At 40.2% G+C, this 15,413-nt stretch overlaps 1 protein-coding gene across 1 annotated transcript; it reads right to left on the bottom strand.

Moving 5' to 3' along the window:
- Positions 1-1,269: 1,269 nt before the first annotated feature.
- On the bottom strand, positions 1,270-8,084 carry LOC139941898 (uncharacterized). Its single transcript, XM_071938578.1, has 4 exons — positions 8,018-8,084; positions 4,987-5,684; positions 3,079-4,734; positions 1,270-1,650 (listed from the first exon to the last, which is right to left on the bottom strand). The coding sequence occupies exons 1-4, from the start codon at positions 8,082-8,084 to the stop codon at positions 1,270-1,272; spliced, it is 2,802 nt and encodes a 933-aa protein (XP_071794679.1).
- Between the last annotated feature and the right edge of the window lie 7,329 nt (positions 8,085-15,413).

Genomic DNA, 15,413 nt, shown 5'->3' with positions numbered 1-15,413 from the left:
ATGATTGATTCCAATAATATATAATGTTTTAGTAATAGTGGTTTTAATTTACCAACCCCTACTTATCAGATGCATAATTTCACTGAAAATTTAAACAAATTAGTTTATGAAATCAACAATGCAAAAAAAGTAACATGAACAGTGATGAGAGAATGAAAATGTGTTTGATAAGCATTCACATTTAGAAACTAATGATATACAGAGCATGGATACAAGCATGTGGTAACAGAATGATGCAACAACAGAAAATGATCATGCATTATGTCAGAAGAAAAGATAACAATAAAGCAACAGTTAGGTCAACAAATTATAGTTATAATGAAGCTACAAAATTTGAGTACCTACAAGTTGTAATAGTTTTCATGAAACAACAAATTTGAGTTGATGCAGAATTTTCAGAACAGTTTGTATGATACCCGTGTAGTACCTCAGTATGTGCAAACTAACTTTTTGTATAGCTTTGCAATAACTTGTAGTGCTGAAGTACCCTAAATGGTTAACAACATGATTGATAGCTCAAGCATGAAAGAAAGGATCAAAGTTACTTTTCAATATTAACTATAACAGTAATTTGAACTGCACGGCTGTCTGTTGATGACGCTGCTCCCGAGTTCATAGACATGATCTTGGATGTGGGGTAGGGTTATTTAAGGCAGTCTTCAGAACGTTACTGAGTGCATCTCTTTGTCCATCCGTCGAAAAGTACGGACTGCCGTTTCACATTTCTTTTCAATTGCTTTTGAGTATTTTGTAAAGAAACGAAAACAAAGTTTCGTTTCGTTTGTTTTCACTGTTCGCTAGCAAACTTAGATTTAAGTTTTTACTAATCTCACAAACATCTATGCGTTACTGTAATGCCTGATATACGTGCCATTTGCTCGTTTTCTCATCAATTTTTTTCGTCAGTAAAGGTAAAATTAGTCATGTTGATTTTTCCAGCCGCCTGTCTCTTTTTGCTATCAGGCTCAAACCTAGAAGTCGCATACATAATACATACCATGTCTTACTTTCCTTGTCCATGTGTTACCGCATGTTTCTGATGATTCAAATATCAAATGTTTAGAATAAATATTATGTATATTGTCCAATAATATTTATTTAGTGCAACTTTTAAGTGTTATCCTCGTGTGTGCATGCAATTGTGCTATTGTGCAATAACTAAACAGCAAAAAACAAATGTTTTAAAAATATGAATGGCAATACTGCACAATAGTTGAGTTGACTGTCATTGGATTGAACTGATGAATACAAGTTATTTGTGCCACAGGATTACTTGACTGATTCCCAATCGTCGTAAAGTGGGTTATCGAATGCACATTCAATTTTAGATCCGTCATTATTCGTAACGACAGCCTGTGTGAACTGTGTTTCCAATTCTGGAGGGTCAGCCTCCCGGTCCGATGACATCATATTCGCTCTACTGGTTGCGCTGACTTTGGAGACATCGGTGCTGGACTGTCCAGGTCGATTGGTGGTGCCTGATGTCTTCTTTGCCCACATGCCTCGTACTCGCTCGGTGAACGCGAAAGCAAAGAACGACATGGGTCCCTGAAGGGTGAAGATAACTGTGATGACGTAGGAGAAAACACGGTCCTCAAAATAACCAACGATGAAGATACCAAGCCATAGCAGACCGGTAGCTACAAAGGTCTGTGCGAACAATAAAAACCAAAACGGCAAATTTTAGCAAAAAGTTATTCAATTTCACCAACATCCATTCAAATTCATACAATTTCCTCTAATCCTTTCAAACAAGCTTGCTTTCTTGTTAGCTCTTAAAGGCAGTGGACACTATTGGTAGTTGTCAAAGACTAGCCTTCACAGTTGGTGTATCTCAACAAATGCATAAAATAACAAACCTGTGAACATTTGAGCTCAATCGGTCATTAAAGTTGCGAGATAATAATGAAAGAAGAAAACACCCTTGTCACACGAAGTTGTGTGCGTTTAGATGGTCGATTTCGAGACCTCAAGTTCTAAACTTAAGGTCTCGAAATCAAATTCGTGGAAAATTACTTCTTTCTCCAAAACTATGGCACTTCAGAGGGAGCTGTTTCTCACAATGTTTTATACCACCAGTCTCTCCCCATTACTTGTCACCAAGAAAGGTTTTATGCTAATAATTATTTTGAGTAATTACCAAAAGTGTATTGGTAATTTATACTCAAAATAATTATTAGCATAAAACCTTTCTTGGTGACGATTAATGGGGAGAAGTTTATGGTATAACACATTGTGAGAAACGGCTCCTTCTGAAGTGCCATAGTTTTCGAGAAAGAACTAATTTTCCACGAATTTAATTTCGAGACCTCAGATTAAGAACTTGAGGTCTCGAAATCAACCATCTAAACGCACACAACTTTGTGTGACAAAGTTGTTTTTTTCTTTCATTATTATCTCGCAACTTCGATGACCGATTGAGCTCAAATTTTCACAGGTTTGTCATTTTATGCATATGTTGAGATACACCAAGTGTGAAGGCTAGTCTTTGACAATTACAAATAGTGTCCACTGCCTTTAAGTCGAAACTTCATCTTTTCAGTTGTCCTTTACGTTCGTTAAGTTTAACGTTTTCTTGCAAAAAATTGCTTTTTATCATGTTTTGATGTTCTTACTGTTTGATATGTAATATTTGTTCATTTGTCTTTTAATTAGCCTCTTGTATCCTCAATGTACTTAATGAATTGATCTAACAGTATGTGTTAATGTTAAGATGTTTGTACTTTGTTTTCACTGGTGATGAATAAACGGAGTCATAGAGCTCCACTCAAAGGAAAGTCCCAATTATAACCCCAAAAAGAAGGTGTAATTAAATATGTCATTCACCCGTTGTATGAACAAACCACACAACATTTTACAATGCTTAGAAAAAAACACTTTTGTTTTTTAGTCTTATTTTGTAGTGGGTGTTTTAAATTTAAACAGAACTGCAAGTAACGCGCTTGCTAAGCTGAATAAAAAGGGGAACAAGAAACAACTTAACCTATACATGGTTTAGTAATTTAACTGTTAATTATTATAGTTTGAGGACTTCAGCAGGTATTAGTTGTATAACTTCTTGCATTTGAATTCACCTACCTTCACAAAGAGACTCAACTCCATGTGGAAAGTCTCAAGTCGTCCTTTCCTCTTACGGACCAGTTGAACATCTTTCCGAGTCTTCCTTATCCCCATAAATGTGACAGTAAAGAACACCGCGTTAAGACCCATGAGGCACGACAAAGGAATGGCCACCAGGTAGATAGCAGCCTCCCCACCGGATATGATGCAACCGTTGTAGACAGTCTCCCTCTGCCCACCAATCTCAACTAAAAAGTGCAACGCACAGCCAACTCCTGCAATGACAATGGGAGCACCCCATCCGTAGAGCGAGTACAGCCGGAATACTCGCCCGTCGTTGGTCGATCCTGTGAGCCTCATACGAACACCGAGGCCGAATGTGCGCACAAAGTGGAGAGAGATAATGTTACTCCAGAAAAAGACGGCCATCAGGAAATAATGGATAAGAACGGCGAAGGTGAGACAAGAAGCCTTTGAACCCAAGGTGAGCTGAGACAGAGGGGACCCAACTGCTATGAGGAACGTCACCAATAGTGCAAACAAAGCAACCAGAAAACTCATCATGTTCTTACCAGGCAGATTTCTCAGTTCAGGGAACATGTAATAAGTGAACAGAGACATCGCTAGAAACACTAGAGATATAGATATACCAACCATTGATAGTATTATTTCAGTAGTGTCGTATTCAATCTGGGGGTAGTTTGAGGTTTCGGTATCGGAATAGCACACTGCTATCTTTCCTTGTGACATCATGATAACATCACTAGATGATAGATTTCGGCCAGCTGCGTCACGATACATCAGCATTGAGCCCATCATGGTTACGTTATACTCAGTTGAATCTAACACAATGATTGGGCAGACTAATTTGACACTGCAAGTCAGAACAGACAGTCCAGTTTGTTTTCCTGCTGTATGGGTTATTTCTTGCCGCGTCCTGAGCGATGGAAGTACATAAGTCTCATTGCCCAATGAGAACTCAATGTAAGAAACCCTTTCGACTAAAAACCTTTGGTACACATCCAAAGCAAACTGGTCGAGCTCTTGACCTTGCTTTGCACATTGATCCTGCAGGAGCACTTGATCGAAATTCCTTATTCTAACTGTGGACACTGAAAGAGACATATTGGTAAACTCCCAGCATTTTGTTTTATTCAAGGCATCTAAGACCAACTCTGACATTGATTCAATACTGGTTGAGTTGCTGACTTGGGCCACAGCGGATAGAATGTACGGGTACGGTATTTTAATACGAGAGCAACTTTGATTCGGATGCGTTTTATTTGAATCATCGGGTTTTAGTTCAGTATTCTCGACCGAAACATCACCCAATATCTGGTGGAAAAGAATCGAAGAAAACGCTTTCTTATCATCAACGGGGAATTCGGTTTGGATAAAAACTTCACACGAGAATCTCCCGTTAGAAACTTGGGTGTCAAATCTTAAAGAGTAGTTGCTTTGGTTCCTGAGAGAAACACACGTGAAACCATCGTCTGCAACTATCTGACCGAACGGGCAGAAGAAGTCACGACACTCACCGGTCGACTGTTCATAGATTTGTCCATGGTCGCATGTTGGCTTGACAAACGTCGTGTCGTAACCAAGACGACTAATACTTGCACCCTCCAATGGCGAGAAATCGAAAAGTGCGCTGATTGGCAACGGTCCTGGATACTTGGGCGGATAAGTATAAGACCCGTTGTTTGGGGGACCTGTAGTATAGTTTCTACCTGCTCTGTCAGCCGCAAGACACAACGAACAGTGTATGTTAGCCGAATCATTATATGGTAACCGGTAGGCGCGGCACGCGTCCCAGTTCGGCGAGTCATTGCATTGATCTGATCTAAACAACAAACGAAACGGCGCCACCTCCCACGGAAAAGATGTAGGCTCGAAAACTGCTTTAACAAAACAATTTTTTGCCACGAGTGAAATATTTCTTCTGAATGCAAAATCAAGATCAAGTTCGGCCGGGGAACAACCAAAAAGAATAGTCCAAAATGTGACATTTGGGGAGTCGTAACCGTTACACAAAGCGCATTGAATGTTCATATAATGCACTCCATTTGCAGCGGTTACCGGGAGAAGTGCAATGACGTCACTAAGGTGTTGAACGCTTTTTAATGAGCGTTTCATCTGACAGGCATGCAATTCATCTTCTGTTGCACCCAATCTACAATCCTCTATCATCGCGTAACCTGCTTTACCAATACCTCTTACATGACCTCGAACAATTTTTTGAGTTGATCGTCGTGTGAGAATCACTGGTGACCACAGCGCCCTCAGTTGGCAGAGATACTCCTGAACCAATTTATGTGTCGATTCCTCGGCGTATACTCGGCACTTATCTTCGGAAGTTGAGACCTCGCCCTCGCTTGTTAAGGAGCTATTGACTTGATCATTGGTGCAATTGTCCATACCAACTAAAGTATTTACACTTGTCCCCGTCTCGATATCAGTACAGAAGAGAGTATAATCTAAACAACAGTCCCCATAAATGACGCAGAAAGGATCACATTTGCAGACCAGTTCAATTGTTTCATGCGTTGACTTACTGCAGCTACCACAACATGAAGCGGTGCGAGTAAGTTGCAGTGTGACGTCATCCAATACAATCTCCAAACCTGACAGAAATCCAAAAATAAACTTGAATCAAAGTTCTTTAGGAGCGCCGGTCACTCTTCTTAATGGAAATATTGGTCTACATGACAGCTGCATTTGTACCTGGCCGAAAAAAATCCTGACAAGCATGTGCAGTCTTAAAGAAGGCATTAGACGCACGTTGGTAATTGCCAAACCAGTATTCTAATTTGGTGTATCCCAACGTATGCGTGAAATAACAAATCTTTGAAAATTCGTCATCGCGATTGTCATCGCGGTTGCTAGAAATCAATGAAAGAAACAAACACACCCTTGGAGCAAATTCGATCAGGGTACTATGGGTGCATTCGATTAGCTTCCCTGGGTCGACCCCGACGTGGCGTATTTTATTTTTTTCCAGGACGAACGTGGGCACACAATTACCCCACGTTCGTCCTCGAACCAGGAAAAAACCAGACACGTCACCACGTGAGCCTTCCCGTGGTGACCGTCAGTGCACCTCGGGCCAGCCCCAAGAGCCCCACTTGTGGATAGGGTCACTTGGGGGCTGACCCGAGGTGCACTGACGTCACGACGAGAAGGCTCACGTGATGATGCGTCTGGGTTTTTTTCCAGGTGGAGCGTGGGTAAACATTTGCACACGTTCGTACTGGAAAAAAATAGTCGACTTTTCCAGGACGAACGTGGGGTTATTGTGTGCCCACGTTCGTCCTGGAAAAAAAATAAAATACGCAACATCGGGGTCGACCCAGGGAAGCTAAACGAACGCACCCATTGTCGACTAGTGGCTAGTTCGTGACGTACGAAGCGCATGCGCGCTAAAATAAAAGTGCGATGACTCTAGTCGTTGTCTAGCGACCGTATGTGAACAAGGTGACCGTGAACCATAGAGCTTTGCCGTGAACACGTAAAAAGTCCATACTCACTGCTTTTTGAGAAAGATGTTACTACTCACGATGAAGGTGATACAGACTTTAGGCCTGAAGCCATTTTAAAGCACTCGAAATGTTTTGTAATTACCGAAAGTATCAAGTGCCCTTTTGGATCGGACGAGTTGGTCTTTGAAAAGCGTTTAAACTGTTTGTTATGAAATGCAAATGGTTACTAGATAATTTAAAATTAGAATATAATGATCCACACGAACATGCCTCGTTGCACGATTTTCCTTTTACGTCGCGAAAAAAACATGTTCGGTCATATTTTGTGAAGCCAAAATATTGACTCCATAAAATGGACGTAAAATAAGGAAAACTGTGTAATTTCCAGTGATACTTGTGTGGATCATTATATTCTACTTGTATATGATCTAATATGCCTTTCATAACAAGCGATCCAAGGTAACGTATTCCTTTAGGTATTAACACATCTAACTTACATATACATACTAATTGGCATTAGCGAGCCCGTATAGCAACGCCTGTTACGACTTTTTGTTAAAGAATAACATACTTAGCTCCGGTAAGCTAGAAAAGTTACTGGGGAAATAAAATTATTCTTTCTGTACAAATACAAGTGGTGGTATCTTCGTAATTACTTCAAACATTAATTACATAAAAACAAAAATTACTTGGAGGCACTGCAGGTGTTGACAATATGTTTTAAGATACAATTAATAATGAGGGTTTTCTTCAAAGGAGTGTGGTCTTAGAGAGAGGGGTTAAACCACTTCAATCTGAGAAACCTTTCAGCAATATCATAAAAATACTACCCAATACTAACGTTTAAAACCCATTGTTCAAAGGTTAATACAGTTGTATGATTAAGATAACTAAAATGGTCCCCAAACCAAATTTTGTTATAATTGTCATTTTTTGTTCTAATACGAACTGTTTTACGACAAAGTGTTCCTTTAAACCTATACGGGAGAAGTTTATTTGATACAATTTTAGCTGTCATTGATTGCTTTTATTATGATTGATTGTATTTTGGCGAATGCTCGTCCTTTATTAATTAGAGGAACGGCTTTCCTTCCCGTGTCTCTACAAATGGCGTGCTAGACAGGATTGAGCGCTCGACATTTTACTATTTCATTTTGATATTGTTGATATTTTTTGTACTGTCTCTACAAAATGGCGTCGTTATGTATAAAAACAATCGGTGCAACTCAGTTTTTAAAAAGAGAAATTTGTACGTGAAAATTGGCTTCCAAACGGAGAAAACAAGTCACAAAAACACGGCAAATTTTCCCGTTATGAACGTCGGCAACAGTCCCCAATTAGTATGTATGGATAGATTATTTCATATTCTACTTGGAAATGTTTAAACCGAGACCGGATCGTTCCTAGTCCAGTCAGGATACAGTGATTTCCACCGTTAATCCAAATCTCACATTACGAAAAAAAACACCAAAACTCACCACTAGACAACATGGTTTTCCTGCACGCTGATTGGCTAACGATGACATCATCGATTGATATCGGCATTGTAATTTCGCGTTTATGGTACCCTGACCAGCGAGAAAGCGTTCGCCATAACAACCAAAGGGCCTGTCTAGCATAAGCAGTGGGCAGTGCATAATGTTTTTTTCTGTGAACTTGTTTTTGCTTGAATTCGAAACAAAAAAAGGGAAAAAATAATGTGTAATTGTTTTGAAAATGACAATTTCAGTGGTTCAAAAGGATTGTAATCTGGGGCGAATTGAAATTTGCTAAAATTTGCCCATGTGAGTGAAAGGCCGCTGCACTATAGTTTTGTATTCTAGTATAGAAAATATAGTATTTGACCCCCCCCCCCCCCCCCCACAAAAAAAAATAAAATAAATAAAAATAAACAAATAAATAAATAAATAAAATGCTTAGCAAAACTGTATGGTTTGCAAACAAAGAAAAGTGTATGTAATAGTAAATCGGGGAAACTTTACAAAACACAGGCAAAGCAACAATTTTAAGTTGATATTTTACTGAGTTTATATTATCAAAACAAACTGTGATTTCAGGTTATTCTGTGTAATATTATTTATTGACTGTTTTATTTTATAGGTTTTCTCGGTCAATTTCGGAAAATGAGCAGCCAATTTAACCACCAGCCTATTCTATTTCGCACGAAATCGAATGCTACTAAAAAAGGGTCATTCGATTTCATTTGAAGACTAGTCAAATCTACTTTTACGTCATTCGAGTTAACAAAATAATCATTCAATTTAACGATTCATCGAAGCTGCATTCAAATTCGCAGGAGTGTTTTTGAGGCGTGTACTTAGTCATTCAATTTCATTTTGAGGCAATCAATTCTGATAGTTGTGCAGTCTTAAAATTGCTTGGTTAACTTGTTGTTTCCTTATACGAATGTTAAAGGCATGCGGTTAATGTTTTGGCACTCTTGAACATAATATGCCAAGATGTCTGGCACGCCAACAGATGGTTGGTGAATATTTACAAAAAAACACAACTGGAAAGACATTAAAAAAAAATAAAAAAACAAACAAACATTCAAACACATTAAAATGCCAGGTCTTGGTCAGTTAACCATTGAAGGTCTCCCGAAAAAATAAAGAAGAGCACAATCCTTATGGGCCCAAGGTAAAGTCTACTGGGAACATAAAATAAAGAAAATAAATTTTCATTTTTTGAAAGATTGATTGTTCAACTCGACTTCGCCTTTTTGAAGGGAGCATTCCATCTTGAACCTGTGAAGGTACGAAACGGTTTGCCTTATACAGTTTATCTGTTTACTCGTATTTCTTTAGTCGTACTTATTTGAATCCTCGGTGAGCGAAATTGATTGCCTCTTTACGAAATTGAAAATGATTAAATCAGCAAAATCTCTAGTCGAACCAGCTTTGCTAAATTAAATGATGATTGTGTGTCATGAAAAAGAATGAGTGTGCTAGGAACTTGAATGCCTCAAAACAAAATTGAATGATCGAATTCTGAATTTGAAACGCAGTAAAAACCGGAGAGGCAAAATAGCTTTGATTCGAACGCATGCAAGTTAAATTGGCTGCTCATTTGCCGAATTTGACCGAGAAAACCTTTACTATATTATAATCCTGCTGGTTGGCTTGACTAATTAAACTTACCGTGTGGCAAGAGTGATGCAGAAAATATGCACAACAATATCGTGGCTGCTACATAGCTGTTGCGTCCCTCCATGATGTTTCCGTCAAATAGAGTATAACTAAAGGTGCCCTCAGGTATCTCTGCCTCTCTAAAGTCGGCAATGCGCAGACAAATGCTCAGGTCACATCAACTAAGAAATCGTGCGCCTGCGATTGGTTCCCGACCGTCGGGATCACGTCGTACAAGTTGAAATTGTTCTACTCTTGCGAATGTGATTTTTTTTCGAGCGGCGACTGTTTCAGATTGTCTTTAAATCGTCGCAGTTACGTTCAGGTAATAAATAATCGTCGACTGAAAGTTCCCGATGGTCTTAGTTTAGGCGCAGTGTGATCATGAAAAGTCAGTCGCCGTTTGTTTTGTTTTTGTTTGTTTGTTTGTTTTTTGTTTTTTTTTACTTCAATAGACCTATCAATGATGATAATATCACCGACTTGAACATCGCCACTCTGCAAGTTGGTCGCAACCCGTCAAACGGTTTAATAAACATGATGTCCAATTTGACACCGCAAAGGCTGTGTTATAACGTGCCTTTTACTTATTTGTCTTGCATTGATCAGTGCAATACCTATTGGAAATTGCCAACATCGGAACAAAAAACGGCCTTTGTTTCATTGAGAGTTTTGTTTACAATACAAGTGCCTAAATGTAGTAGTTTTTATCAAGGGTTTTGTAAGTTTTGTATATTTTTTACCTTAATGCCCTTTAATATGTGATTGTCACATGTGCATAATATTCACCATTGTAAGGTGTCCCTTGTTTGTAGAACACCAACCTAAAAGAAACAGAGTGTCGTTAAAGTCACCTGGAAGTGGTATTTTTTGAAAATAAAGCTTTTGTCACTAATATATGTGTTTTGATGAGTGGAATGTGAATAAACAGTTAACTAAGGTTTTTAAAAAATCAGTTCTTATGTTATTTACAAATTTAAGAGTAGACCCCGACCCGAGAGGGCGCTGTTCGTGACGTCAATCGAGGCAGGCTTTGCCTGTAATGCGTAGAGTAAACACAATTGCAAAGTACATGTACGGACCAAGTCGTGTTTTGTTTTTTTCCGGCAATGCCGACCAGGTGTATTGCTGCTGAATGCAGAAAAACACTTTTTGAAATGTACCAACTCACGACTTGGACGTACATGTACTTTGCACGTGTGTTTACTATACGCATTGCAGGCAAAGTCTGCCTCGATTGACGTCACAAAAGGGGTAGGCGGAGTCAGCCCCCAAACAACTTTATATATTTTTTCAACATATAAATCGTGACAAACAATTACTAAAAAAATTGTTTTATTGTTCGTGAGCATATACTCTTATGTTTGAAAAGGGGAAAAAAAATCTATTTCCAGGTGACTTTAATTATTATCCTTCATGTATCACAAAATTCCTTATGGAGCAACCCAATGCTTATAGAATTTCCCTAAAGAGACCATTTATTTTCCCTTGTCTGTTTTGTTCTTGGTCTCAACATGAGGTAGTGAAAATGAAATCACAAATCGGGTGTTCATCGTCTCTAATGTTACCCTGAAAATACTGGCCCCGAACCTAGCCATATAATTATGCAACTCTTGTATATTTGGTTTGCTTTAAAAAGCAGGACAGTTCTTTTCAGAACTGAGAAGTCTCCCGAACCTCGATTATCTACTCCACGGCAGTAGAATAAAGCAAGACAGTTCCCTAAGAACAACTCTACCTGGCAAGTAGATACACACATGGTGTTACCGCAAACCAAATATACATTGATACCTCACCATGCAATGCCTCATATCCTATATACGTATGCTCTACGGGGAGCGCACCAATGGACTTGTAAAGTTATATCAACAATATTCTACCAGACGTTGTAAACTTATCAACAAGTTGACATTTCTGAAGAGATGTAGAGATGCAAATGTAGTCCCCCGAAGTCTCTGCCTTAGAGACCCCATCCGAACTGAACAATCTGCTCGAATCATTCGTAAAGCCAACAAAGCTTTACTCCGAAGCCAAATCGCCTCAATCTGATGTTGTCTAGCCCAGACAGATCAACACATATCAGAATGCAAAGCTGGTCTCCGTACGACTATGCAGACCATTGATTATGATAAAATTTCCGCCCTCACGGAAAAAACTATATCATACATGAATGTCTCAACCCAGAAGAACCTTATTCATAAATTCCAGCGCCTCTAATCTAAAGCCAACAAGGTACGAACGAACCCTAATAGCAAGGGTTGCACAAGTAACGGGACAAACAATCAGGGAATTAAACATAAATCAGTTGTAAACCTCAGTCAACGCCAGCTATCTGAAACTGAAACGAATGTCTTATCCTTGGGTATGAATTTTGCCACTACCCCGAACAAGATACAAGTTGAGGAGTTCATCCAAGCAATTGAACCCTCTTTCCGAAAGCTGGACAAACAAAAGGCAGACGACATCCGTATTCAGATTCATGAGGTCTTGAAACATTCTAAACCTCCTAAATAGTAGGGTCATATCTTTGGATTCCGTGACCATTTTTTTGCTACCTTTTTTCTCGATGGATTTGACTTCAGGAACCATTTAAAGGGAAAATTAGCTCATATGAACCTCTGAAATATGATAGGAACTTTTTTATAGGGCTATATTCAAAATGGCCGCCGACGCCATCTTGAAAAACATAAATTGTAACAGCTCTGGCACCAGATGACCTAGACTGACAAATGAGATGTCCTTTTCCACTATATCTGGCATGACAAATACACTGGAGTGGTAATTGTAAAGTTTGGGGACCATCTTGACCTCTAAACCCAATATGGCCGCCGGACGCCATCTTGAAAAACATGAATTGTAATAGCTCTGGCACCAGATGACCTAGACGGACAAATGTGATGTCCTTTTCCACTATATCTGGCATGACAAATACACTGGAGTAGTAATTGTAAGGTTTGGGGACCATCTTGACCTCTAAACCCAATATGGCCACCTTTGGCATCTTGAAAGACATAACTTTCATTAGCTCTGGCACCAGATGACCTAGACAGACGAAAGAGATACAATTTTTCAATAAATTTGGCATTACAGATCTACTGGAATGGTTATTGTAGAGAGTGGGGTGTGGGGATCATTATAATCCCAAAAGCCAAGATGGACGCCGCCACATCTTGAAATTTTGTATTTTAATAGCTTAGGCACAAAAGAGCTGTGTCATTTTCCACTAATTCTGGCATTACAACTGATTCGAGTAGTCTCAATACATACGCTTAAAGAGCTCGCGGTGTAATCCACGCATTGGCCAGCCCAAAGATGACCAAGTGAGAGTAAAACCAGAAGAACAGACTGCGCCAGTGTGTCCAGGGTTTTACGCCAACTTGTCAAAAGCATACGAGGAGAGTCGAGCAATATATTATATATGACATACTCAACCCCACCAAGTAAAATGATTTCTTTGACGTGATGTGCAAACTTGAAAAGTCAATCGAATAGAAAAATATGCCTTTCGCAATTATTGTTGGTGTCCGTGGCCTACGTCGACCTGAAGGCTGCTTTCGACTCTGTAGATAGAACCGCCCTCTGGAAAGCTCTCCAATGCATAGGGGTTCCCGACCGTGTCCTTTCCTCATTAAGGATCTTCACACCAATACCTCTGCCAACGACACGGACTGGATCCTTGACAGAGCGTACACAGACACAGGAATCACCAAAGGCAAGTCAAGGTTCCCAGACATGGGACTATACACAGATGACGTCGCCCTGGTCAGCAATAATGCCGAGGATCTGAGCAGTGTACTCCAACTCTTTCAAAACGAGGCTATAAAGCCTGGGCCTCAATATCTCCTAGCAGAAAACAAAAATCCAAGTTCTGAACCGCAGTGGCAATAACACTCCCTCTCACTTCATGGTAAACGGGCAGTCTGCCGACGTTGTGGAGGACTTCGTATACCTCTAAAGTAAAATCTCCAGTGCCCGACGCTGCGAACCCGATGTCTTCAGACGACTTGGACTTGCCTCATCTGCTATGAACAACCTGCGCAGAACCTAAAGAGCTTAAAACTTACTACTTAACTACTGGCCACATGCAGGACTTGCGTCCTTCCTGTTTTGTTGTATGGCTCAAAAACATGGACCCTCCTCAAATCCGACCTCAATCGACTAGAATAAATCCACATGAGGTGTCAATGATCAATTCTCGGCATCCAGTGGTTCCACTTCGTCAACACCAACAACGAGGTCACCCAAAGAACATGTATGCCCCCCATCAACCAACTAATTCGGCGCCGCCGCTCTCCCGTCAGTCATGTCGCTCTCCTAGCTGACAACATCCCGGCTAATAAAGCTCTTTAGTATCGCCACCAACTCCAGGGGAGGCCTAGCACCGGCTCCTGGCTGGAAAGACCCAGAGGCCGCCCTCGATCATCCTGGGCCATACAACTTGGCCGGCCTAGCAAAATCGACCACATGTGGCGTGAGGTTGTAGGACGTGGATACAGGAGATCGGCGTGACGGACCCTTGCTGTCTCTGTGGTCGATTGATTGATTGATTGATGGTGTCCATCCTGTGTACGTGCTTCACATAGAGTTGAAAAGTAGGATTGCAAAAGTTTCCACAAAATCGTACCTTTCATGGGACCCTTCCACATCAAGATGTCATTCATCTACACTATATTATTCTAGAGGTTTAAGGGATCTGGCATCTTAGATGTTTTGGTAGCAGCGGGTGTCATTGCGGATGGTTCTGTTGATCAAGCCCTTCGTTGGACACATTTTGAGCGCAGGATTTGACGCATGTGACTCTTCTATGAGACTAGCTCCGACTTTCAAACAGTGCTTAAGAACTTTCAGATTGACATGATGAACGACGGAGTACATTGCTGTTATAAAAGACCTAGTTGACACTACTCTCTTCAAGGACTTTGAGGGTTCCCAAACAAGCACAGTACTGGATTTCCTTTATGGAATGGTGGAGACTCTGACTCAAAATATCCATGCCATCAGAAGGAGCAACTGGACAGAGTTCAAGTCTTCACTCATCTTATGCTTCCATGGATGTGAATCTATGACAATGACACGTATAGTCGGCATCTTCCCGATTTTACGGCAGTACTCGATACCCTTCCACCAGGCTGCAATCAAAGAAAGCGGTATGTTTGCGCACTCAATGATTGGAAAACCATATTTATGTGTCGTCCTTGACATTTTGATAGAGACAATAGTTAATAAGGGCTCCAAGCTAACGTCTGGATGGCTGGCAACTCCGAACACTGAAAAGCAACTCCTTTCAGAATGTGAATAATGAATCGTGTGGGAGCACTTTGATTCCTACAGTCAAGAATCCCAGCCTCTGAAGTTCTTGTTGCCGGCTTGTTATCGGCAGAGGAGGATGGCAAAAGCAAAGTGAATAAGTTATTGAATGAGAGATTGTACTCAAAAAACAAGTCTTTAAGTGACTGAATTCCTCATAGCAAGCATCAGAACTTTTCAAATCAAGAATTGAAGAGAGGATGAAGGACGTGGAGTGTAAAGCTTTGGACCAAGTTCTTTGTCTGATCGAAACGAGTGGTGCCTTAAACCTAGAAGACACCCTGCATCACCGTGTTACTGAGTGCCTTGCAATCTTCCACGTCAATGGAACCATGTGTAACACACAGAAAAGCAAGCTCCAGCAAAATCTTACTTTTGACTATCATTCCAGAGCCTGTTGCATACACATCTACATTTTGTTTTATCGATATGGGCCTCA

Source organism: Asterias amurensis, chromosome 1, assembly GCF_032118995.1.
Source record: "Asterias amurensis chromosome 1, ASM3211899v1".
Taxonomy (NCBI): Eukaryota; Metazoa; Echinodermata; class Asteroidea; order Forcipulatida; family Asteriidae; genus Asterias; species Asterias amurensis.
The sequence above is the reverse complement of the archived record's forward strand: the minus strand, read 5'-3'. Positions and strand labels throughout refer to the sequence as shown.

Bases quoted from the DNA above. Each gene is read 5' to 3' on its own strand.
- LOC139941898 (XM_071938578.1), bottom strand. From the start codon at position 8,084: ATGCCGATATCAATCGATGATGTCATCGTTAGCCAATCAGCGTGCAGG. The intron at 5,685-8,017 runs GTGAGTTTTGGT...GATTTCTGTCAG, and splicing joins GAAAACCATGTTGTCTAGTG to GTTTGGAGATTGTATTGGAT. The intron at 4,735-4,986 runs GTGGCAAAAAAT...TATCCGCCCAAG, and splicing joins TCAGAAGAAATATTTCACTC to TATCCAGGACCGTTGCCAAT.